The sequence below is a fragment of the Acomys minous genome (genome assembly GCF_964271855.1).
Source record: "Acomys minous genome assembly, chromosome: 4".
NCBI lineage: Eukaryota > Metazoa > Chordata > Mammalia > Rodentia > Muridae > Acomys > Acomys minous.
The window spans coordinates 67,864,084-67,891,643 of NC_140486.1; the positions used below are offsets into that span (position 1 = coordinate 67,864,084).

The 27,560-nt window shown below is 41.7% G+C and overlaps 1 protein-coding gene across 5 annotated transcripts in view; it reads left to right on the forward strand.

Annotated features, from left to right (window-relative positions):
- The window catches only part of CHST9 (carbohydrate sulfotransferase 9), a 258,823-nt gene that overhangs the window by 98,296 nt on the left and 132,967 nt on the right, over positions 1-27,560 (forward strand). For 3 of the 5 annotated variants that reach the window (XM_084778422.1, XM_084778421.1, XM_084778423.1), the window contains exon 3: positions 24,353-24,391. In XM_084778422.1, coding sequence (XP_084634548.1) covers positions 24,353-24,391 — 39 coding nt within the window. Of the gene's footprint in view, positions 1-10,807; positions 10,866-24,352; positions 24,392-27,560 lie in introns of those variants that run through there. The other 2 variants (XM_084778424.1, XM_084778425.1) reach the window with 1 other exon arrangement.

Below are 27,560 nucleotides of genomic sequence, written 5' to 3' on the forward strand. Positions count from 1 at the left end.
TGTCCCCTGCAGAAAGTAGGAAATACCAATGCATTTCAGTGATGGAGGACAAGGAGAAGAAGCATATTGCAGAACAGGATCCAGTCTGAAAAGGAGAGCTACTCTCAGGTGCATTTGTCTCAGAGAGCTGAGGAGCCTAACAGTGCAAAAAGCTTTCACAAGATAAGTGAGAATAACAACATGGCCACCGCCAGAGTGGAAGGACAAGAAAAAGATATAGTCAATGCGGCTCAGAAGCCAGGGCAGTCAGCAGACGCCCCACAGCAGGAAGTGGGGCCTTGCCGAAAGCTGGCTGACATTCCCACAGGACCCTGGGGTGGGAAATGCTCACTAGTCTGCACATCTTTTCTCTTCCACATTTTCACTGGTACCTATGAGGTCCAGCTATCAAGGAGTAATGGCAATCCTGGGAATTCTGATAATTTCTGATAACACAAAACAAGGCAAGGGTGTGAAGAAAGGAAGGGACATGTAGTTGCCTCACCAATGATATTAAGCAAAGCAGGGATGGCGGGATGTTTGGAAATCAGCAAATGAATGCCTCAGGTCACCTTTCACACAGGGTGAGTTAGCCTCTTTTCCAAGACAGCAACTGGCACATAATGAATGTCACTTAAAAGACAAAAGGAAATGAACATCTCATTAAGTAAGTACTAGAATGAATGAACGAACTCATGTGAGGTCTGGAATCATGAACTGGAGCTGTGTGTGGCCATAGGTCTTGAAATGCAGGTTAAAGAGTGTGATGCTGATATAGGAGGTGATGGGAAGATATCTGCAGACTTTTTGCCTGGAGAAAGGGAATTAAGTATTTGTCATGTATTGAACAGCTATAACTAAAAGGAGAAAGAGGGCCCCTATCAGACGGATTTCAACATCCACTTAGTCTTCATTTTTTAGCAGCACAAGATGTGTTCATTAAAAAACATCACAATGAATTAATATAGTAGCAACTTGGAAATGAGAGTCAGGTGGTACAAAATGTGATTTCTACAGATGTCCCGGTATGTGGTCAATATCTTGTAGCCGACTTATTATGCTGTCTGGATAGTGTTTGACATCTGCAGTCTAGCAGGCATCCATGCTTGAGTAAAAAGAGAGAGAGAGAGAGAGAGAGAGAGAGAGAGAGAGAGAGAGAGAGAGAGAGAGAGAGAATATAGATTTGTATTTAATAGGAATGTGTGATGAATATTGGCTTTCAGAATTTTTTTCTATTACTCTGATTTTATTAACGTCACATATTTCCTTATTTTTTTACACTGAGAACTTATAAAAGAAATTCTTAGAAATGCTAACATTTCCCTCATGGACATATTGATCCAGAGAAAGAAAGAAACAGAACTGCATCCCACATGAGATCATGACTACAGCATACATCCCAAGGACAGCAATGGCCTCCAGTAAGAATGACATACTCACTTAGTTTGCCTCTACATCGCTGCACATGTAAAGTGTACTTCATACCAAGAGCTTAGCATCTGGGAGAGCAGAAATACAAAGCAAGCATGGATTCCTAATCACGTGGAGAACTGGAGTTACAAGAAAGCATGGTGTCCTCAACTCTCAACACACACCTGCCATACAAAGTACAAAAAACAGGCTTCAACTCATGATTAAGCAGCAACAGGAAACCCTCATGTGTCAGAAAAGCACAGGCATTAAAAGTAAGAAATGTGGGGGCGGGAGAGATGGCTCAGTGGTTAAGAGCACTGACCGTTCTTCCAGAGGCCCTGAGTTCAATTCCCAGCAACCACATGGTGGCTCACAACCATCTATAATGTGATCTGATCATACTGTATACATAATAAATAAAATCTTTTTTTTTTAAAGTAAGAAATGTGCTGGGAAGATAGCTCAGCGACGGCTCTTGGATGAGAAGACCTGAATCTGTTTCCTTAACACACATAGTGGCCCACAACCATCTGTAATGTTGGTAGTAGATACCCCATGCCCTCTTCTGGCCTTTGCCCCACAGGGTGGCCCACACCCGCTCCTGTACACACATGGCGCATGGAAAATAACACAGGAATACATACACAAATATATAAATAATTTTTTCAAAAAAACAAAGACAACCAACTGACATGGATAACCGTCCTATGTTTTACATGAAGAAAACTCAGGCCACAGGCCCCTTCCTTGCAGCAGTAAGAAATCAGAAGCAAAGTAGTGAAGGAGCCTAGAAAAAAAATCTTGCTACTGCCCTCTGACCCCAAAACCTAGAGAGAAAGACACACACCAGGAGCCAGCAAACCACAGACCACCAAGAAAAAGTCACCTAAAAGAAACTTGAATCTTGGGCCCAGTTGGCAAAGTGCTTGCTGTGAGGTATGAGGACTTGAGCTCAGACACTCAACAGCCACTATTTAAATCATGCACATCTGTCATCCAGCAACGGAGAGGTAGCGGTAGGTGCAATCCTAGAGTTTTGCTGGCTGACCTTTCTATCTAAACTGGTGAGCTTCCTGTTCAGTGAGATTGCCGGTGTGAGAAGGACTGAAGAATAAATACACCCATGACACACACAATTGACATTTAGCCTGTAAAAGCATGGCCATGCCTCTGCAGTGCACACTCAGGTGCGCAGACACACTTGTACATGTGCAAACAGAATCACACCTACACACTACACACGCATGCATACACAGGGAAACTTCATGAAAACTGAGTGCCATGCGAGTACAGTCTGTTATATGCAACCCACATCGGGCCCAAAGTGATGGAAGACCTGTGTGAGAGGCAGCCTCAAACCTAGCCTGTGGTGAGGGCTGATAGACTGTCTACAGAGAGCCGCCCTGCAGTAGGGGAGCTGTGTCCAGTGATTTTAAAATCCCATGTGAACTGTCTGAGTAAAAATCACCTCACAGTGGACTGGCGGTGGGATTTCCCAAGGCCTGGACACAATAGCAAGCTTGAAATTGAAAGACCTCATGCATCTCTTAGGGGTTTGTAGAAATTATCCAAGACTCAGAAGTTATAAGGGAAAACAGAGAGTGGGTATGAGAAAAAATGGCATGGATTTGTAAAAGCCAAATGCATCACTATGTTAAAGACCTATTAAAGTTAGTTTAATAAGTGAACTGGACCAAAGACTAGTAAATGGCCTTTGATTATTGGTTTAGAAAGCATATTTCAGCAAGTCACAGAAAGCAAAGCAGGGCAAAGTCTAAAAGAAATTAGGGTCAATTCGATTAAAGAAAAGAGGCAAAAAAGTCTAGCCTGTGTATGATAGAAACTAACGAAAGGATGAAGAAAGTATTCAAAGCAATAATTACTATGCATTTTTCAGAGTTAACAATTCTAACTTATAAATAACATATAAAATCCCAAGCAGGAGAAGGGTGGCCTCGTTCTAAGAAATGTTCACAGAATGCCATGAACAAAGATTTAAACACTCCTAGAGGTAAAGAAGCATATTTAAACAGACAATACTTGTCTTCAGCTGCAATAGATGTAGAAGAGAATGAATTAATGTCGCTAAAGCACTTGGGAAAAATAGCTATATCTGACTAAAATATTATTTTAAAGGTAAGGAAAAATAAATTTATTTTCAAGCATGTAAACAGTTTTCTCCCCCAAAGAATCTCACTGAGACACTGGGGCCAGCCACAATTCACACCTTTCCCCCTTAGGAAATTGTCATCATTAGTATTGTCATGTGCTGAGAGGGGACACTATAGAGTGTGTTGAATTTTAGATGTTGTAGAGTGGGTAAATGAAATGTGCAGTTGATAACTGGAGCTGATTGTTTTTATGGAGATTTAAAAAGTCAATGACATTTAAAGATAGGAGAATTTATGTGCCTATTCATACAGGAAATTTAAAGTTAAAATTTAAGAGGCCTTGAATGATTAAATCAGGAGACCTGACTTGATAAGCAAAGTGGAAGATGGCTCAGACAATAAGGTGCTTGTCATGAGACCAGGAGGATGTGAGTTCACATTTCCAGAACCCACATTAAATCAGTTTTGTTTTGGTGTGTGTGTGTGTGTGTGTGAGAGAGAGAGAGAGAGAGAGAGAGAGAGAGAGAGAGAGGGGATGGATGGTGGATATGGGGGTGAGGTGCGGATCTGGAAAGAGCTGATGGAGGAGAAAGAGTATATCCAAACTATATTGCTTCAAAGAAATTTTAGTTACAAAAACCTTTATGTCTGAAAAAATACCAAATTCAAAGACACATTTCTGCAACCCCTGCCCTGGAAGGAGAGAGACAGGTAAATTATCTGAGCTTTTGACTGGCCCAACCAGTGAAGGTCCAGCTTCACTTTTAGTTTTGCTGGGCGAGAGGAAGAAGAAAGGAAATCCATAAAGGAAATCTCTCTCTCTCTCTCTCTCTCTCTCTCTCTCTCTCTCTCTCTCTCTCTCTCTCTCTCTCTCTCACACACACACACACACACACACACACACACTAGCTCATGTGCATACATTTACACATATGTATATGTATATGTGCATAAAATGCACACACAGGCACACCCATTCATAGGAGGAGCAAGAGAACATAAGAGAAGTTGGAGAATAATTTATTGAGAGAAAAGACCAAAAAAACTTGATATCATGTATCATGAACAAAAGAAAACAGTGTATATGTGGGAAAGAAGTCACACATAAACTTGCTAGAGTACGGTTGACCAGGATAGAGTAACATTGGAAGCCATTGCTCTGCATCTGCCCAAACAGAGACTATGGTTGGTCTAGAAAAACAGAGGGCCCTTGGTGCAATAGATCAGGAATACAGTAACTGAAGGCTGAATGTAAGTGAGCAAGTCGAGAATTGGAGCATAGATGGGAGTTTCTCCCCAAACATGGCTGTGAGGGAGACAAAAAAGGGGAGACAGCTGCTGTGATGAAATGGAGAGGGGAGGCTCGCTTGGCTCCGCTATTGTATAGCGGAGACATGATCAGGGCAAATACTAACTAAAGGAATCTAGTCAGGAGTAAGAAATAAGTGAAGAAAACACGTGAGAGTCTACAGGCTCAGGATCCAGAGCAGCTTTTAAGCTAGAGGCAACCTGTCTCCCGCTGTGACAGAGGACAAGGTAGGAGTCAGGTGGCATTAGACAAGTTGGTAGGATGTTGAAAGGAAAGCCCCTTCACCATTGTCCCCTTTCAACCGTGAAGTAAGAAACAGGGATACCCAGGTGAATAGGAAGATCAAAGGTGAGTTGTGGAACCGAAAGGAGAGAGAAGGCTGAGAAATAAGTGGGGGGAAATACTGTGCTTCAGACATCCTGAAGGTGTGTTTGGATTTGGAAGCCCCAAGTTGGAGCTGGATGTCTAACTTGTGAAGTGTGTGACGGAGCGTCTGGCTGTGTCCTCACTCATCACCAACTGAGAGGGCAGAGGGCAGAACCCACAGCAGAATCTGATCTCCTTTGAACCTTGACAAGCAAAGCAAGGGGAAAGGGCTTTCACAACTATGATAAGGAGGTTTGGGAGAGAGGACACTAATTTACATGCACAGCGTTACTGATTTAAATACTGGAATGCCTTCCCACCTGGTTTTAAAGCAGCATGTGTTCCCCATTGCTAAGTGAAGGTAATGTGTTATGTGGAGCCACTGCATGACTTCATTAATGCCCAAAGCAGTTTTAGAAACAATTAAGTCAAAATAAATTTAATCAAAAAACTCATGCCTTTTTATTCTCCTTATTTTCTTCAGATTAATCTCTCTATAAAATATAAAATATAAAAAAATAAAGAAAAGTGAATGTCACATTCACTTTTGCAGTCTCAATTAGGGTTGGGAGAGACAGGAGCCAGCAGTGAATTTGAGCGAAGATCATCTTTGCACAGGAGAGAAGAAAATGGATTATTCTTTTTTTAACTCATAAAGTAATAAAATATGCAACCACAGCCTAGTAGCCTTTTTTTCCCTCTTTGTTTAGAAAAGACATCTGTGGAGCCGGGCAGTGGTGGCACATGCCTTTAATCCCAGCACTTGGGAGGCAGAGGCAGGCAGATTGCTGTGAGTTGGAGGCCGGCTTGGTCTACAAAGTGAGTCCAGGACAGCCAAGGCTACACAGAGAAACCCTGTCCCGAAAAAAGAAAGAAAGAAAGAAAGACAGACAGACAGACAGACAGACATCTGTGTTGAGTTTCAGTACCCTTTACCTCGTCTGTACTCAATGAGACAAGTAGAGGGATCTTATGAACTCCCTGAAGCAGCAACTGGTCTGTCAATCTACTATCTTGGGTTTAACAATTTTAAACTCTCCTGCCTAAATCCTCCATTACAAAAGGGTAACATAACCTCTGGGAACACGGAGATATGCAATGGTCAAAACAGCTCCCATCTTCATAGAAACAGGCTGGTGGAAAGGAAGTACCTAGGCTGCTAGCCCTCCCTCCATCAGGACTCACAGCACTGGGTGAGGGAATCGTTCAACTCTGCTAAAAGAATACCAGTTGCAGGGCCCGCGCTGCTAGTCTAGGCTACAACAAGGGTCTGCAGATTGAAAAGTCGAAACAGCAATGGGTCATTCCTGCTAAGAGAATGCCGTTTATTGGAAGTAACAGAGCTGCTTATATAGGGGAGGAACCAGCAATGGAAAAACACCAAACAGCACTGTGGAAAGTCCCCAAGAAGAGGCAAACCAAGGGCCAAATCGAGAGACTCAAAAAACAAGGAAAATGAAGGCAAACCAATGTTTCAACTGCAGACAAAAACAAGGAAAGGTCAGTACCAGCACAGCTGCAGTTCCCCACAACCACTTACTTTCTTTTGCTTCTATTTCCTTCCGTCTTTTCATTGTTTTTTTTTAAAGAGAAGGAAACTGTCAGACAGTGCCATGTTGTTTCTGCCACAAAATATTAGTAAGGCATAAGTACAGAGCCAGAAAGCGTCGGCCTGAATGTTTAATGCACTGTCAGGTTTGATCTAGGCATTTTGCTCTAAGAGATGCCTAATCTTCTAAACAAAATTGAATTGAATGGACTTCAAAACTGTCTATAGTGGTGTACTGTCAGCCCAGTTTACCATGAAAATAGCCAACTAGAGACATGCATGCAAGTTTGTAGACACACATGTAATCCCAGGACTCAGGAGGCTGAGAAAAGATGGTCTTAAGTTCCAGGCCAGCCAGGGCTACATAGCATGATTTTATCTCACAAAACCACAACCAAAGGACATATGTGGGTGGCAAAGCATTTGCCTAGCATGTGCAAGGTGCTGGGTTCAATTGTAAGCACAGGATGAATAGATGATAGGTAGATAGATAGATAGATAGATAGATAGACAGATGATACATAAATAGATGTAAATGGTAGAAAATGGATAGATGATAGGTAGATTATTATAATGGGCAGATACATGGATGGATAGATAGATGAATGAGTGGAAAGACATACAGATGATAGATAGATGACAGATAAATGATAGATAGATAGAAAGACAGACAGATAAATAAATAGATGTCAAGTGGTCATTCACATGATATTGAAGGCATTATTAGGAATAATTATTACTGATACTCAGAGATGTGCAATGAACACAGCAATTTCTTGAAAATCATGATATTTACAAATGTTTAATGAAACTTACTTAATCTTTTTGAAAGTAATTTCAATTACATTTCAAATATTAGGATAAATATATATATAAGAAATTAAAATAATTTAGAATATACTAAAGTATAATTGATGCAGAAAGACAAATACATTTACAAAAATATCAGCAACTAGAGAAAGCATTTCTTCAAGTCATGAGTGTAGGGGATGCATGACTGATGTAGGTATTTAGGGGTTTGTGTCATCTCTGTGGGCTTAAGAATCATACTGAGAGTGTGGAGAGACTGGTGAGGTAGCAGAGTGTCTGCTGCGCAAGTGTAAGGACCTGAATTCAAAACATCTAAGGAAAGAGCCAGGCATTTGTGTGGTTGTAGTTATAGCACTGGGGAGGCAGAGACATGTGCAGGGTCCATGGGACTTGCTAGACAACCAGTTAGCCTATTTGGTGAGCTCTAGGCTCAGTGAGTGGCCTGCTTCAAACAATAAGGTGAAGAGCAATTGATGATGACATCAAACCTCCACATACACACACATACATACATACACATACTTACATGCATACACATGAACACACACACAGTCATATTGACTTATATGTTACTGTGTCTTCAAAGGCTCAAAGTCAGCATTTCTTTTGCTGTTCATACTGATCCCAAGAATGTGATGCAGTTGCTTCCATCTTGGCCAGACACAGGTGCATGAAGGAGCTGGTCCAGGTCCCAGAGGAAGGAGTTTTCATGGCAGACCTTCTCTGCCTGTCTCCCTTGTTAGACCCACCAGTTAACACTCAAGATGTGGAAACACACAATATCTGGTAGCATCTTCCTGTCTGCCCAGACTGTCTTCGCCTCTTCTTGAGTCAAAAACTATTGCAACATTACAATAAACTTTACCGTTAAGTGTTATGTATGCACCCCAGGGGACTTGTAATTTCTCCTAGACATGTATCCCACAGTCTGTTGGAGACACATTCACTTTTGGTTTGATGTTTGAGATAGAATCTTCATATCTAGCTCAGGCTTGTCTAGAAGTGACTGTGTAGGCCAGCCTAGCCTTGGACTTGCAATGTTCCTGTCTCTTCTTCCTAAATACTGGGGTTATGGTTGTACGCCATCATAGTGGACCACTTATGTCAAATTCATGACCCCCTCTCACTCATGTTTTCCCTCTTTAAATGAAATGCTCAGAGACATTTCTTAGAATCTTTCACCACCAGCACTTGACATGATTGGACCTAACTGACTGGTATTGATTTTTGGAGCTTAACACAGAAGAATTCAGCGTAACACATATGGAGACACCTTAATGAAAGTAGTTGCGGTGTTTCTGTTTTATGTCCATTTCCTGAAAAGGGCATTTCTGATTGGCTGAATCCTTCCTAAGGCTCATTATGATGACTATAGGTATATTTTTCAAGAGCATTTGTGACTCTGCCATTTTCAGAACCACTAGCTAAACTGTGTTTCTCAAATACCAAGCCAACGAGCGAACTAAAGCTGACTTTGCTTTATTATGTCTAAAATCCATCTTTCCTTTATTCCCACCGACTCTTAACCAGACTCTCCCAGGAGCCTTACATTGATAACCAAGATGGGTTTTAGGCATTAAAAATAATGAGCCATTTTCCACAAAGAGGTCATTCTGCGAGTCATCTAAGAGCAAGCAGGTATTGACAAGATGTTTTTATTTTGGTATCAAACTTTTCTCTTCATAACATTGATGTTTAGAATATATACTTTTCCCCACACAGTGGTTATAAATGATTTCCAAATTGTGGCGGGGGGGGGGGGGGGGAGGCTTGCAAAGACTTGATTTTTTTAACTCAAAGAGGGGAAAATAAGCCAAGACTACTGCATCCTGCTGCCAATAGCTGGAAATGAGACAAAAGGAGGTTGGCTGTGAGATATTAACAGAAAACTACCTTCTACCCAACAAACTTACTTACTATGCATGCATTTAACTCCATTATATGATATTATTTAGTCTTAAGGATGAAATATTAAGATATTTATGGGAGAATTTTCTGCCTCTTATCCGTAGGGAGGAAAGCTCCAGGCAGCTAATGTTCTTTCTGTCCCTTCAAGTTTACACATCACAGCCCTTATTTGTATGCATCCAAACTAAGCATCTTGCCAGGGGACACATATCCCTGTGTACCCTGCTAAAGAGGTGACACGCAAAGCCTGAAATGCTCAAGATGACAAATTGCCCAGCAGGTCTGGCCTCTTCCCCTCCTGCCCTAAGCTGCTGGCAATCTATTTCAAATGTGTGTGTGTGTCATAGGGCGAAGCATGTATCATGGGGTGCCAGCCTAACCCCAGGCGATGGAGCCAGGCTCAAGTCTCTGCAGACAAGCCAGGGAGGGAACGTGCCAGGCATCTCTAGGGATTTTAGTGGCCAAATCTCTGCACTCCGAACTTATTTCAATGGTCCTATGATGTCATGTGCATTTCAGTCAAATAATTATAAGAGTGAGGAGAAGAGAGGAGAGAGAAAAGAAGAGGAGAAGGGAGGTGTGGGGAAAAGGAAGGGAGAAGGAGAACGCTTTTCTTTAGGTGAACCTGTCGTTCATGGAGGTATCATTCGGATATATAAATTTATTTTTAAAATCTTGCTTTGGAACTTTCTTAAGTTGAAGCTACCATGACAGTTTTGTTGAATGCCCAAGCAGAATTTCCAACACACACACACACACACACACACACACACACACACACACACATGCACGCACACACACACGCACGTGCAGGAGTCACTGCTCAGAATCACATGAACGTTGTATCTACGTAAGGTAGAGATGTCAGAAGCCACACATGACAACATGAGTACCATCATACTAACTCCATGAAAACCCTGCCTGATCTCCCTGCCTCCCTTGCCCCTTTCCTATAGTGTGTGCTACAGGAACATTTGTAAATGTGCGACAGGATGTTACAACACCTCTTCAGCCTGTGAGGTTACTGCCTTCTCTGCCTCCTATCACTTGCCTAAGCTTCCACCAGCTTTTCCAGCAGGGTGCTGAGCCTGCCTGTTAATATTTACACCTGATTTTCTTTACAGAGAAGATTTAGTCATGTCACAGTGCAATTCAAAACATTGGTCCAAGTACTTCGAATAGACCTGCTGGGCTCCAGGAGAGATGTCACAACCCACCTTGGCACTGCCGTTGTCCTGTACATGGCTGAGGTTGGCCTCTCCTCTCTCCACAGCCGCTCTAGTGAAGACAGACAGCGGCACCGCAGTCTGCAGTATTGCCACCCACCCTTCCCATCTCTCCAACCAAGACTTCAGGAGCACTGACTGATTCACCTAGATGGAAAGAATGTCAGTTACAGAAAGGACGGCAAGCGTAAAATGTAAATAACCTTTTCCCAAAAAACCTATAACAAATAGTGACTTGGGAGGTTTAAAATCAAACTGGCAGATTGAGGCTATGTATGCAGCCAATCTAGATAATGCTTAAGAAAAAAATACATATTTTGCATAACAAAGGAAAAAGAACAGACCTGACCCATTTCCGTAAAACTTTAGAGAACGTTTTATTCAACAACTTATAGGATTGTTTATATCCTATAATATCTTACTCAGAGAGGAAATGCCCCTCCCCTGCTTACACCAGCAGAGGACTTTAAAAGAATAATTCCAAATTTAAAATGCAGCAATGACTAATTTATTTATATTTTGATTTTTTTTAATTTTATGCACCCAAAGGTAACTATTGCTTAGTATCTCCCTCCCTTTGACTGTTTTGTTTGTTTTGTTTTGTTTTGTTTTGTTTTGTTTTGAGACAATGTATCACAATATAGCTCAAGCTGCATTCAAGCTTGCTGGGTATCTCTGTCTCTGCTTCCTGAATTTCGAGTTGCCAGCACTGTGGCATGTGGGCTGTATATCCAAATTTGGAGAGTAGGAAGGCCATTTACTGCCTACAGTTTCCTATCCATTTTAAGTAGCAAGCAGATAAGTCAATTTTGTACAGAAATTAAACCAATGTCACAAAAATGTCACACATAGGAAGCCTGTGTGTTAAATATTGTGACTTTTAAAATTTCCTGGATCCAAAACTAAGATAATCTTTGGCAAGTTCACTTCTCTAAGTTTCCATTTCTTCCTTTATAAACAGTCAGCAAAGTGCTTCCCCCTCCTTTCCCTGAGGCCAATGCTAGAATTCAGTGGTTTTCTGTGAGCGTCCTGGCGATCTCTGAGCATTTTCCCAGGGGCTGTCTGCCCAAGGGTGTGTGTTGGAACAAATAAAGCAGGAGGATAGCCTTCCTTCTTTTGTGTTGTCTGTCACCACCCGTCCAAGTGTCAACGGCTCCTTGCGGGGTGCCGACTGGGTCTGTACACCTGCCTGGTGTACACCTGCCTGCCAAAGAGCAGACTCGGACCAAGTTTGACTAGAGAATTGTGGCATCCTGGTTTCATGGCATGACTGTAGATAAGGCAAGGTGCATCCGGATGAGAGTAGAAGTAGACTCTCCAAACCAAAGAACCTCAGTTACCTCACCTCCACAATTCCCGTTACTCTTAAAGGCAATAACGTTCCTGGCAACATTAATACTAGTTTACTCAGTGTGGTTGGCCTTTGGAGGGTGCTATTAGCTATACGAATCTGAAAGCTTTAACTTAAAAAGAAACGCATGAAGAAACATTGGGAAGAAATTTTAAGGTAGAATGGATGGACAGATGACCTCTTAATTCAGAGTATGGTGACGTTACTACTCAGTGGAGTCACCACCCAGTAGAGTCTGCCTGAGAGGAAGATGGGTTTGTTTAATGGCTGAGGCTACATACTCAGATGCCAGAAGTTTTGGTGACCAAAAGGGCACATAATTTCTCCCACCTATATCATTTTCTTGGCAAAGACCATTTCTGAATAAAGTTCTTCAGTAAAATTCACCTACCATGACGCTGTCCAGAAATATCAAATACCACCTACTTTAAGGAGAGGCAACCCACATGAACACTTTCTATGTGTTATGTTTATTTGCAAGAATCAGGTTAGGGAGCAGCACAAAAATGGGTGAAATGACTATGTATGAGGCCCCAGCTGTGTCTGTCAAAACAGGTAAAACTAGAAAGTCCCTGCCCTTTCTATTTTCCACTGGTCTTCTGGTGCCCAGCTGCACCTGCGTGTTGTGTGCATGGTCCCTCCTGCATCTCCTGTGTGGTGCGACCTGTGCTGCATCTTTGCAAAACTAGCACCTCGCACTGGACACCAGAGAACAATTTTCTCCGGGACATAGAACTCATTGCCGTGGGCATTCTAATCAGATACTCTCTCCTCCCTCCTGGTGTCACTCTCTGTGTCTCTTTTCTTAGATAAGGTCCTATTTAATCCACATTGGGAGTGCGGTCAGTCATGAGGCTGGTGCTTTCTCTGCAGCCTTCCTAGCATCCACTGTGAGGTCCTATCTGATGCCTCTCTATGGCATTACAGACACAGATATAGCCCTGTCTCCCGTGTAGTCAACACTAAATGGCATTTGTCTTTCTGCTGTTTTCTGTGTGTCAAAGTGTGTCAGACTCAGCTATACCCCAAATATACTAGACAATTAACAGTTTTTGTATTAAACTTCAGTAGTCATCTCAGTTTGTAGAGGAGAGTTTTTCCTTTCCTTTTCTTTCCTTTTCTTTCCTTTTTTTTTTTAATTACAATGTTCATTGCAGCACCCGAAAGCAATTACTCAAACCACCCAACTAATCTGTCTTTCCCTATTTTTTTTGTCCAGTCCATGAAACCTGAGCTTACCTACAAGGCTGAGGCCCAAACCTTTGATGTGGTTCAATGTAAAGGAAAAAATAAGTGTAATGACGATTATTTTAAGACAAAAAACAAAATTCCCAGCCTGCTGGCCATAAAAACTGTGTTGACATCTCAAGGGGGTAAAACAAAGCCCACCTCTGACCTCCATCAGTTTTTTTCACAAGCTAATACAATGACAATTAAGAGGAAGAAATAAAAGGCAACCAAGTGCCCTTGCTTTCTCACAAATGAAAAGCTGAGCAGGAATAGAAATGACTACCGTGAATGAGCACACTTTCACTTCAGAAGCTTTCATTCCTGGCTTTACATCATTAGATTAACTCATAACGTGCCCCACTCCCTGTTGTGTTATAAAGCTAACCCTACCTAATAGTAAAACTTAATTAGGTATTGATTCCAATAATTCATCTCTCAAAAGTAAACCAGCCCAGGTAAAAATAACTTTAATTAGTTGCTAATGTGTGCTAATTAGTTGCTACTAGATTTTTGGGGTACAGTTAACACTAACATTAAATAGTAATGTTTTTGACACCTTAGATGAGTATTTGAATACTCTTGACTCAAATGTGACCTCAGTTCACGGTTTGTAAGTTCTAAAGGGTTGACGCCCTGAAAAAAGCTAGCTCTGAGTGGCAACCTAGCCATGGGCTTCTGTGTGTGCGTGTGTATGCCCAGTGTGTAGGACAGAGGTCAGCGTTAGGTGTCTTATTCAGTGACTCGTCACCTTACTGTTTTAGACAATGTGTCTCACTGATCCCAGAGCATTCATTCATCCAGATTGACTGGCCAGCCAATCTCCCTGCTTCTGTCTTTCCAACCCTGGAATTACAGAAGTAAGCTGCTGCCTGTTGACTTTTTATGTGGGTAGTGCTGACCCAAACTCAGCATCTCATGATGTGGAGAACGCACTTTATGATTGATCTATCTCCCCAGACCTTAAAAAAAAAAAATGAAAAAAACCTGTTAACCTACGTAGACAGCCCTTTCATTTCACTCCTGCTAAAAACACGCTTTAGTCTTTCATGATCAAAAGACATGTTTAGAAGCATGCTGAGCAAATTACAGACATAATTGAGCAAAAGTTCATGGTGGGATGGGGACTTAAGTGCACCCTCTTCTGGAAATTCAGTGCCACACCTTCTCCTAGAGGGTATGTGCACAATGACCTACAACCTCCCAGTAGGCCTCCCCTTGTGAAAGTTTCGACCTCCTTTCAACAGTGGCAAGCCTTTCACACATATATCAAAACCCACCAAATCCTTTCTTGGTTTGCGTGTTAGGGAACTGGCTTGGATGGACAGAATATGACGGCATTAGTCATGTAAGCCAGGCATGCATACCTATCTGGAGCCTCCACTAAATATGGTGGCCTCAGAACAGCCCAGTTTCTTATATTATGTTCTCCTTCTCCCAGAGAAATCTTTCAAAGATTAAGGGAGAAGAACTTACTTAGTCCTTGAGGTTTCAGCCTAGATATCATCACAGAGTAATTTCTGCTGAAGTCTATTGTTTACCATGGCACGATCCTGGATAGACTAAAGAGAGAGTTCAACTCCACTCCTTTACGTGTAGCCATTTTTATTGTGGCAAAAGAAGGTATAAATGTATTGCTGCAGGCTGTCTTTATTTTATAAAAATAATTCATTATTGTTTCTTTTATATAATGAACATGCCAAAGACATTTACACTACTGTGTTCCCTAAGGATGATTATACATGAGTCGTTTAGTAGAAACATGTTTACTTCAGAGAGAAAGGTACAAGCGCCATCTCTGCTTTAGTCGGCAGCTGAAGCTCGGTTTTATTAAAACCCGTGTTCCCATTTTGCAGTGTTATTTAAGACCTGGCAGTTGCGGGCTATTTGCTTTTGCCAATCTGACTTCAACATCTAAAGGTCTTCCAAAAATCTCCTGTGCCAAGAAATGACTAGCTCAGAATGAGATTCTGAATAACAAAGGGTTAGTCGAGGATTTACCTCACCCCAGCCAGAGCTGGGGGAATCTGAAAGGGACTGTATCTTGTCACATTAATTATGTGCCTGTCAAATGGATCTAAGTGGGAAGAGACTCTACACATGAGGATCTCCAAGACAACCCGAAACAAATGTTCCTCATGCAAAATTTTGCCATTTCCTGGCAGAAGAGTCAGCCCAGGCAAAAATCTTCATGTATCTCATTCTTTCTCCACACTATGACGGATGGCAGCCCCCGCGGCTGGAGAGTGCAGATGGAGCGTCAACTCTGCCAAGGCAGATGGTCAGCCTCAGAGGCCCAGATCTATCTGTATCGATATGTTCCTGAAGAGCCAGTTTTTGTATCTCAGTACACACTGTCTGGAACTCCCAGCATTCACGGTGCCCATAATGGCTCTCTTTTCCGAAGCATCCTAGCAACGTATCAACTAACCAAATAAGCAGGCAGCGGAACAAGTGGCACTTATCCAAAGCTGCAGGAGGGCAGCGAGGATCTGCTACCAGGCAGAGCCTCATACTCAGTGTCTGCTGAAGCCAGGGCCATCCCAACAGCAACATGAATCCAGCCATAAATTCTAAAACAAAGCCTTTGGCCTTTTTGTACTATTCACCAAACAGAAGCTATGCGACTGCTGAATTTACCTAAATGCTTTTGGACCAACTGTATTTAAATTGGCCCAGTTAAGTTTCTCCGTTCCTACAATGGAGGATAAAAGATTCTTATAGCCTTGTGATAACAGTTTCTGTTGACATTATATGAAGAGACATTTGACTCTTGGAAAAGGTAACGGCAGGTCTAAGGTCCAATCATTTCCTTGTGACATAGGTTGGAGACCCACTTCCTCTGAGCAGACCTCCCTTTTCTTCTGCACCATAGCCCATTACACCTGTCACTTGCTCCAAATGAGACTTATGGTGGTGGCTTGCATCGATGAGCACGCTTATCTGGAGTACCTACTTCACAGTGTCAAGACCCCTGAGAGGCTCAAGCAGGAGGACGGCTCAGTTTGTGGCTAGCCTAGCCTACATTGTGAGTCGGAGGCTATCTTGGGCTACAGAGTGAGACCCTGACTGAAAAGTAAACAAAGGTAGACTCAGAAGGAAACTATCTGGAGAATGCAAATACACACAGTGTAAAATATATGCTTGTATGTGCAACATACTACCATGTACAAAGAATGCATAAAGTGAAAAATGCTTTAAACTGAAAAATTAAAAGACAAAAAAATTTTGCTGAAAAAATTTAAAAATAAAGCCTGGATCTTAAAGTAGCTCCTAACTCGTATCTGATTATTTTTATTTGTATTTCTTGTTATTAAGTGAAGGTGAATGTGGGCTACAGCACACACGTGGAAGTCGGAGGATGACTTTATGGAGTTGGTTCTCTCTGTCCATCTTTACATAGATGTGGGAGATGAAAATTAAGTCAGCACACTTGTAGAGTGAGGACTCTTTGTCACTGAGCTATCTTGCTGGCCCTTTGTAGCTGGCCTCAGACTCTCTATCCTCCCTGCTCTGCCTCTCAAGCGCTGGGCTGATTGGCATGCACTACCATACCCAGCAGAGTTTGGGACGTTAGGCAGTTAAAAAGATTTCAACAAACCAACTTGTATTTAGAAGGTAGGACATGAAAGGAGCAAGTGAATTAACTAAACTAGGAAGTTTCTTTCTCTGAGGAGCATGAAGAAAGCAAGGAAGACATAATGCAGAAACTATCAGAGACCAAACTTAATAATATTTGTAATCAATGAAGCCATCAGCTTTGATTGTGTTTAACAGTCGTCTGTTACTAGGCAGCGCACGCCATGAATTCCTATGCTGACACGCTGTCCTCCACAGCCCAAGCACAGCAGTGAGAGCATCATAAACTTTGCTATGAGATGCACCCAGGACTTACCCCTTACAATGATCCAAGGGAGCAGGTATACAAGTTATGCCCATTCCTGGAGGGACAAATTTTAACCTAGAGAAATCAGCTGATATGCCCAACACCTATAGATGAGTACGGAGTAGGGCTACAGGGACAAGCTCTTCACTGCTCTAAAGGATGCTTTTCATCACCACAAGCAATAGACTCAAGCAAGGGGGAGATCGCTGGCTCATATCTCAACCCCTCCATCCAGTAACGTGAACGTTGTGCATGCTACAAGAAGATTGAGAGCTCATTTTCAACACTGGAGAAATATGGCAGTCTACCCAATGTGTTACTGGGAAAAGTTAATTAACTTTTATATGTAAGTGTCAATAGAGCACCTGCCCAATTCATTGTAGGGACTCAATAGACACTAAAGCTCTTCCCGCACTCCGGAACCTAAAGATCTTTTATGAAATTGTAGCCCTGAAGCCTTGTGCTTAGCTGTGTGTGTGACAGTAAAAGAAGCAGCTGGTTCCTCCGAAGAACAGCACGTTGCTAATGAATGCACAGAGATTTTAAAGAAAGAAATCAGGATTCACACAGCCAACTCCCAGAGCTGATTTTATATGGGTTGAGAGTATTCTAGCCCTTACCTCTTCAGACCATCTCACCCCAACTTTGTTTCTCTCTCTCTCTCTCTCTTATTGACGAGTGGCGTTAGCATTATGGTGGTTTGGCTAAGTGAACACTATCTGTGACTCGGGTTTGTTTTTATCCTGAGAACAGTTACGGTATCGGTCAGCCTCGTGATACTGTAAGGATAAAATGCATGGATCTCTATAATAAACTGACAGCAATGACAGGCACACTGTCACTGATTCAAACCATTAACTGCTACTCTTACCATGACTGGAACAAAAGCCCTTTGCTGAGGAATGAAGCAAAGACATTGTGGTTTTGTTTTATTGTCTGTGACACAAGGTCTCATGTATCCTAGATTATTCTTTCAAACTTCTTATGTAGCCAACAATGAAGTTGAACTTCTAATTTTTCCTGCCTCGGTTCCCAAGTTCTAGAGTTACAACCCCACTGGCCAGGTTGTACATGGCTGAGGAGGAACCCCAGGGCTTTGTGTAAGCGAGGCAAGAGTCTCCAGCTGTGGCTCTTTTCTTTTTATTCTTCTTTTCAGTTGAAAAATCAGAGTGAGGAAAAAAGTGATGGTTAGACAGTAAATGAATGGTTTCCTGGATGCACACACTATGTCTGTGTATAAGTATCTCACACACGAGAGTGAGAGAGAGAGAGAGAGAGAGAGAGAGAGAGAGAGAGAGAGAGAGAGAACATGTAAGAACACACATTGTGTCTTCTTCCATAGTGCTGCAGCCTTGAGAGGAGGGCGTGGTGAGGATGGAAGTCAGTTATTCAATCCCAGCTTCTGTGTTCCCTCTGGGAAGAGACTGATGAAACCCTGAGCTTAGCAAGCATTCACACACTGACACTCAACAATAATTTCGAAATTACTTTAAAATATTGGCAAAAGTGTTTTTACCTCTGATTGTCCAAATACATATCCTGAGGACGAGTTTTCTCATGAATACAGAAGTGCAATGGTTAAGACAATAGTGGTGGCCCGGGTTTTGCACTTGGTTCTTATAAATCAGCTAGCTCTTTAACCTAATCAAAGTGGCCACGAGGCAAGGCATTTGACGTAAGTAAATATCAGACCCTCTTGCTCCCTCAAATCCTTGTTAGATAAATGGAATTAAAACCCCACTTTCTTTGACTTTTTCTAATCTCAGAAGTACATATGGACAACAGGTTTTACAAAAATATTGCGAGTTTTCCATTATAGTCTTGATGAAAAATAATTACCACTCTAAGCTCACAGGAATTAGCATTTTATTATCTGGGGATTATTAACTCCTACACACACACACACACACACACACACACACACACACACACACACCTTTTCTTAAATAAGTAGTGTGCACACAGTAATTTTCCTTGTCAGGAGTCTATGCCTTCCTCATAGTGCATTTTGCCAAAGGAGCATCTGACATAAACGCACATTCCCAGGTATCCTAGCAACAGGATGTGATTAATAATACCTCTCAGAACAGGGCAGATAAAATGCCTTAGAGTAAATGCAAACTTGGACCTGGCTACATTGGTAGTGCAGTGAGGGACAGTTGATAAGATTTCATGACAGGCTTTATTATATGCAGATGGAAGCAGGTGGGAGAGAGCACATTTGAGAGGGAGAGTACATCTGAGCATGAAATTACAGTATATACAACAACACTGTCCCATATATGCATATATATGTAGTGAACATGTGTGTTCTTGTGTGTGCTTATGTGTAGACCACAACACTCACACAATTTCCTCTTCCTTCAGAGTGATGACAATCACTGAGTTAGAACACTTGTTGCCCCTATTCATTATTGATGACACACTCTAAAAGTGCCAGGTCTGTGCCTATAGCTCTAACAGATCAGAAACAATCAACTGTGATTAAGAGACTTCTGTACCATAGCCCTGAAATATCTACTGTAAATTGAAGTGTATTTAATGTTTCTCTGCGGAACAAGACAAACACAAAAGCTTTGGATGACATCAAGGATCGGTGTACATAAATAGTCATAAGATTTGGAATTTTTGTGTTCAATTAAGTACATTTTCTCATATAAGAGAAAAGCTTTATCCTGCAAATTCAATTTTTATGAGCTGGTGATCCATTTTTATTCCTCACAGGTGGAAAACTGCACTTCGGTTTACACAGAAATAAGATGCAAAGCATAGTTTGCTGCATTTAAACCAGAGCATGGTAAAATAAAGCTTAACTAGGACAGAATGCCTGCTCATTATCCTGAAAGCCTCTCTGTTATTTTATCACCCACTTTTCTAATATAGTAGTTTTCTGGGTTGTCAGTTGTAATATAAATACCTGCTAAGAGCTATATTCTGATCGTACATTCACTAAATCTGAGCAGTGCTAAAACTGGTTCCGTGTTTTCCAGTGCTTTGGGATGGGTGGGAGTGTGATGAGGTTTTACAGATGCCAGGGCCATCTCAAGCACTGGGCTTCAAGGCATAGAAGGAAGGAGGCCTCAGGAGGTGAAGATAAAACTCGCTGCATCTGAGCCTCAGGCAAGCACCAGAGTTAAAGCTTGTGGTGTAAATAAAGAGCCAGGGGAGCGTGAAAAAGGACCCCAAGGGGAGGGGCTCTCATGACTCTTACATGCAAGGGGAGGGACTCATATGACTCTTACATGCAACGAGAGGGGCTCACATGACTCTTACATGCAAGGGGAGGGGCTCACATGACTCTTACATGCAAGGGGAGGGACTCACATGACTCTTACATGCAAGGGGAGGGGCTCACATGACTCTTACATGCAAGGAGAGAGACTCACATGACTCTTACATGCACTAAGGGACAGAAGGGACCGTGAAAGGCAGGAGTCATGAGGTAGGGCATTCCAGGAAACAGATGGACACAGTATGGAAACACTCAAGGGAGGCTTAACCTCACACCAGATGGGTATGATGAATGGCACTGGATGGATAGGGGAAGGAAGCAACTGTTGGAAAAACCATCCGGCCACAAATTCCATATTAGAGGACAGGGATTTTAATCCTTGGCAGAAAGGAAGAAGACCAGAAAGGCAAAGAAGTCAGTTAGGAAACTTTTTATATACACGAGGTTATCTCAGGAAACAGGTCAAGTTCATGACCACAGTGATGGCAATGAAAAAGGAGAGTAGTGAAAGGCCTTAAAGAGAAAGAGTGTTGAGGCTGGGGCAAGGTTTGTGCTGCAGAGACTTGGGTTTGTGTTCAGATGTCTGACTAGGCAACCTCACCAACGCAGTGGCTTTGGAGGATAGGATAATCCAGTGGGTTGTCTCTGTGCTAATAGGCAAGCCTAGTGTCCCTTGGCCAATAGAACTTGTCTTATATACTTTATCTTTGTAATCTGAAGTTTAGTGTGTATACAACTAGAAGTGGAAATCTAACTTGTTTTCTGTGGTATGTCTCCTAGCAGCCAGGGGACTGCCTGAATCTGGTATCCCTGATGGTATATTACATCACATGATGAACTGGCATGGGATTTCAACACATCCATAACAATTTTCCCGCTCAAAACAATAGTACATTTTTACTATTGTACATAGTATCTGTGGGGAGGTTCTTCTGAATGGCTGGTCCTGTGTATGAATTCCTTTTCTTTTGCTGTGATATAAAGCAATTTGAGGGAGAAATGCTTATTTTGGCTGACTGTTCCAGAGAAGACGTAGTGCGTTATGGTGCAGAAGGCGTGGCAGGGAGACTAGCCAATCACATTTCAGAGGGAGAGAACAGGAAGTGGAGCTAAACAATAAAGCTGCAACACCCAACTTCACCCCCATCCCTCCCACTGATGGTCTTTCCTCCAGCAAAGTCTGGCTGGAGGCTAAAAGTTCAATAGCCTCCCCAGACAGCACCATCCACTGGGGAAGTATTCAAATATAGAAGCTCTTAAGGGACGTTACCCATTCAAAAATCTAACACCATAGGCCCAGGACTTGCATGAACTTGTATCTAAGATAACTGCCAGAGCCCTAGACATCTAAGTTCCTGCCTAGGTCTAGTGATCGGGTTGTTCGTGCCCCTGAGTTGCTGATGGCTGCTGATGTGAGCTTTTGATCCTCATTGGATATTGACAGGAACCTCAGTTCAATTCCACAGGCACCTTTCTGTGACCTGTGTCGTTATCCTCATATGTATTATCTGGCTTCCCCAGACAAAGAGTTTCAAGAGAAAAAAAGATGAGAACTGTGTCTTCTATGACCGTGGAGGCCACACTCCACCATTTCTGCAAAGTCCTGTTTTCACCTTCAGTGGTGAGAGAAACATAGGAGAGACCGGAGTGTTGAGAGGATGGAAGATATAGGCCACTGAGACTACCATGATTGCCTTAAACACATTCTCTTTCATCTTGGGATTTATTAAAATTCATTTTAATAGAAGTTGAAGGCTCTCCAAAACCTTGCTATTGTACAAACACTTTGCCAAGTCAAGCTCTGCATGCATTGTTTTTAAAGTGTGTGAAAATGTCTGATGCACTTAGCAATTCTAAGTGCATAACAAAATGCTAAGGGCGGGGCATCCTGTAGAAAGTTTGCAAAAGGAAGCACATGCCTCACTTGGTAACAAATGATGCCTTTAAACGGACTGTTCGTGCTATTTATCTGTTTGAATCACTGAAATAAATGGCAACCAAGAAGTCTTCTGGAAATAACCCAAATGAAAATGATTAATCAAGGTGCCAATTAAAGGAATTCTCCAGTTCAGGCAGCTATTGGAGGGGAGACTTGCATTTTAGCATTTTTAAAGACAGTAGGCCCTCGAAGAAGTAGGTGGATAAAGTTTACACATAGCATTGATGTGCTGCACAACTTCTCGATAATGTTCCAGCCATGAAATGTTGCTGTGTGACAAGAAAGTGACAGCAGGAGGGATGGCTTTCATTTACCCATGCCAAGGCAGGGCTTTCACCTCCACACTGGTGTCCTTTCATGCCGTTATCCCGGGGCAAAGCTCCTTGCCTGAGCCAGGATGCTTGTAGGAGTGTCCCATAGATTAGCGTTAGCATTGACTTGTGTCAGCTAGAGCTATTGCCCCATCAAACTCATTTATGTGCGGCAGAGTTTCGTGAGTGACAAAGGTCACCCTTAGCCTCATCTTCCTCACTGCCTCCCTTACTCTTCTGGCCCCTTTCCATTAGAATTATTGTCGTCCACAAAGATACTACGTGAATGTGGGTGAGCTTGACAGCTTCGGATGCTGTTGGAACCCCATCCCAAATCTCCCAGAACTTTATTGTTTGTTCTCAGCTCAGCTCGCCCTTGATTTACCAAGGGTCTCTGCTGCTTCTGCTTTCTCATGCCCACACACACACACAATAGATCTGTGGTGCTGTGAATCCTTAGTTATTGACTTTATAGCCTATTTCTCTCTGTATCATCTGCCTTTGCATTCTGTTTAACCCTTTGCTTCTGCCATCTGCCATCTGAGAATGTCCTGCACCTGGAATCTGAACTTTGATCTCTGCTAAGCCTTCTATTCCCCTAACACTTTAAACTCTCATAACACACAGAATTCCCCCATTTCGGTACCCTATCACCCCTCCTAAGAGCATCACCACATGCCCCAAGTCATCTGAGTGATCTTGACCTTGCCACCTGCCTTGCAACTCACCTTCTGTGAATCCTTGGGCTCTGCTTTGACAACCTATCACCTCTGGCAGCCACTGCTTTCCATCCTTGCTTATCATAACCTAGTTAACTCTCTCATTACCTACTAGACAGCCTCTTCCTATACACTGGTATTGGAGGTTATGTCCCTAAAGCAATCTCTAAACTGGATGAATTATATGTGTATACTTAGCCTACTCCATCCCTGTTTGGTCTATCCTTGTATCAGCAGTCCTAAATCCTATGTATATCTAAGTACCAAACCAAGCACCACTGTCTCCATGGCTTCACAGGCACTCTCTCCCTTCTTAGTACAATTATTTGATTCTCTTGCATCTTCAAAATCCTGTACCTCTCAATGTATATTTCATCTCATGTTAACTGGCTTATCCTTTCTGTCTTTCAAGCATGTTGTTAGGGTGTATGGTTGTTCTTACTTTCTTCAGCTTTCCTCCCTAGTGCTTTATATAGAAATTAATATTTTTATGCTTATTGTTGGAAAAAAATATTTCATCAGTAGTCTTCCTCAATGATAGACCCTATGTGCTACAATATCTACCTACCAGGCAGGATGTAACCACTGGTGCTATGGTGGCATTACTGTTATAGCCTAGCTGACCATATTCTGATTAGATTTCAGGCCTGATATATAAGTGAGAACTTACGCTTGGTCCTCTAAACCTAGCACTCTAAATCTCATAAATGTCACAGGCCCTAAGTAGAACCTACTATTGCAGTTTCTAAATGGTCATATTATCAAAAATGGCCTTCTTGCTAAGAGAACATTTAAAGCCCAATGCAATAGTTCTTACATACTTACCATTTTATTTTTATAAAGTAATTTGAAAGCAAGTTTTATCCTTGTCAACTCTGAGCACTCATACCTAAATCATGCAGGGCATGACTGAGAGATAGCTGCTCTGCTCTGATGTTACCATAAACTGAATTTTCATCTCAGGTATATTATTTTATTCTCATGACCTTACACTGTAACTTCTTTTCTTATTTCAGGGAGAATAGAGAAAAAAAGAGAACAAAAAGGAGTATCAGGTAAGACATCACTTAATTTGCTTCATTTTCTGCTTTTATTACCAACTTTTAAAATGTAGCTATAACTTAGCATTCAAATTTTCACATAAAATTTATCATTTATAATCCTTGACTTTATCAATATTAAATTAATTTAAAATAATACATTTAGATTTTATTTTAGCTTTCACATCAATCAATTATATCCCTGTCTTTTCATTTCAATAAAAATGATATGGCATGTTTAATTTTTCATGATTACCTATCAAAAAGGCAAGTCTTGTAATCAGCAACACAAAAATAAAGATATATTCATAATTGTCAACCAACTTATTTTTCCCAACTGTCTATGAATTTCAGTTGCTTTTCTCAAAACCATTTGCCTAAGTGATGTTTTTCAGATTGTATTAACTATTTAAGTAAGAAGACTGTATCTGAGGGATAAATTGTTTTCAATGGTTACAGAATATAATCTCTTCATGTTCCTAGAGGTAGCTATTACTTAGGTCAATGCAATTGCATAAATTATGGAGTAGATATTCGCTAAGAATACAAAATAAGCGTTTACATTTCCATATTTTCTCTACTTGGCTTTTGATTGAAAAATCATTGGGGAAGATAAATTTCACTCACTGAGAAAGCATTAATGTTAAGACATTGGAGCCCATTAGGACAAGACCCGCCAACAATCATGGGGGATGTTGACTTCACTCTACCCCTTCACAAATTTCAACAGCCATATTCCTTATCCTTGTAGTACTTGTGAGTTGCCAATGTAAAGACTTAGTACTTTCAGCACACTTCCTCTCGCTGTGTGCATGGAGTCAGGGCGTGTTTGCAGGTGTGACGTGCCTAGTATAGTCAACAGAAGGTAGAGTCTGTATCGTCATCTGAAAGTAAATAGTTAAACAATTCCCTGTCACTTCTCCTACCCGGAATTACACTTTCAACTTTCATTTTAAAATGTACTCACATTTTCTTTGTTCTGCCTCTTGAAGCCCAATAATGAATACAAAACTTATATAAATATATAGATATACACATGCATATATGTATACACACCTAAACATACATATATATATACATACATACATACATACATACATATATACATACATACATATATACATACATACATACATACATACAAAAGTATACAACAACTAAGGGTGTGCCTGACTTTTCAGAGCTATGGCTGCCTTTGTTCTTGCCCTAGAGGGAAGTTTGTGTGTACCTGCTTCTAATATTATATGGAAGTGGTGCTGTAGAAACTGGCTTCTTTATGAAGGAAACTGCACAGGGGAAGGAAGCTAATCAGTCAAAGTAATGCCTCAGATGCCTTGCTCAGTTCCTTCTGTAACCACAGATTTAAGAGTTCCATGTGATCGAGGTCACACACAAACTTAAAGCCAGAGGCCGGGTAAAACTCAGATTTCAGTCCTGTCCTTTCTGGTACCATCATCCTGACCTTTTCTCACAAAGTGTTCACCTTTTTAAAAAAATAATTAACTTTATATCCTGACCACAGTTTCCCCTCCTTCCTTTCCTCCCTGCCTTCTTCCCCAACCTGTTCCCCAATCCACTCCTCCTCCCTTTCTCTTCAGAAAAGAGAAGCCTCCCATGGGTATCAACCAGCCTTGGCATACCAAGTTGCCATAGGACTGGGCACATCTTCTCCTATCAAGGTTGGACAAGGCAGCCTAAATTAGGAAAAAGAATGCAAAGGCAGGCAACATAGTCAGGGACAGCCCCTGCTCCCACTGTTAGAATTCTCACATGAAGACCAAGCTGCACAACCGTTACAAGTGTGCAGAGGGAATAGCTCAGTCCCATGCAAGCTCCCTGGTTGGCGATTTAGTCTCTTTTAGCCCCTGTGAGCCCAGGTGATTCCGTAGGTTTTCTTGTGGTGTCATTGACCTCCCTGGCTCCGACAATTCTTTCTCCTCCTCGTCTGCCAGATTCCCCAAGCTCCACCAAATGTTTGCTGTGGGTCTCAGCATCAGTTTCCATCAGTTGCTGGTTGAAGCCTCTCTGATGGCAGTTACGCTAGGCTCCTGTCTGCAGGTTTAGCAGGATATCATTAACAGTGTCAGCAGTGGACTCATTCTTTTTTTTTTTAAGATTTATTTATTATTTATACAGTAGTCATAGCAGAAGAGGGCCCAGATTGCATTATAGATGGTTATGAACCACCATGTGGTTGCTGGGAATTGAACTCAGGACCTTTGGAAGAACAGACAGTGTTTTTAACCTCTGAGCCATCTCTTCAGCCCCATGTAGACTCATTCTTAACAGAACTTTCTCAATAAGTAGAAGTCATTGTAAAAGTGAACGCAACTTTGTCAGGGGACAGGAATCAGTAAGAAACCCCTCCTACTAACGAAGTGAACTGACCTCATGTGATAATAGCATGTCAATAGGATGAAATGAAATCAAGACTAACTAATGGACAGAGCCAAGCTTGCTGGTGGGAAAAATTGGGAACAATGTCATTGAAACATATATCATGCTCCTTGAAAGTTCTCTGTCTTTAGAGCGAGTTTAAGTTTATTGGAGATAGCTTTGGACATAGATTGTAGGCACAGAGTTTAACACAAAGACTGAAGCTCAGGACACACTCAAGTGTGAGTACCATGGACTATGTATTTGTGAAGATAGTGCAAACTTTTCAAGACCAACACAGACATTTTGTCAGTTTTATCATTAGATAAATATAAGTGTGTGACACCAGCACTGATGTGCGTATCTTTATATTCTAAGGGAACCCTGAATGTCGGTGACTGCTGCTTCTGGCCTTCCCAGATGACCATGTACGGCCCACTGTTTTAAGAATCTGTGCTCTGATTTTCATATCAGGCTGTAAGCTCCTTGTTTACTGTTGGGTCTGTCTCTCCACTGAAGAAGAACAGACTTTGGCCCTGATCACATTCAATCTACTCCCACCCTATTTCACCAATGGGAAGGAAAACCAAAGAATGTTTAAAAAAAAAAAAAAAAGAAGCCACATGTGGCTATGCAAAAATAGTACCCATTAGACAGGAATATACCAAGAACCTCATTTGTTGTTATTGTTTGCTTAAATCTTTGTTTAGTTTTGGCCTGGGTAAATGGTTCAGTGGTGAAGAACACTTAAAAGACATGATGCTTAGTGCTCAGCATCCTCAGGAAACCCAATATCCTCTTCTGACCC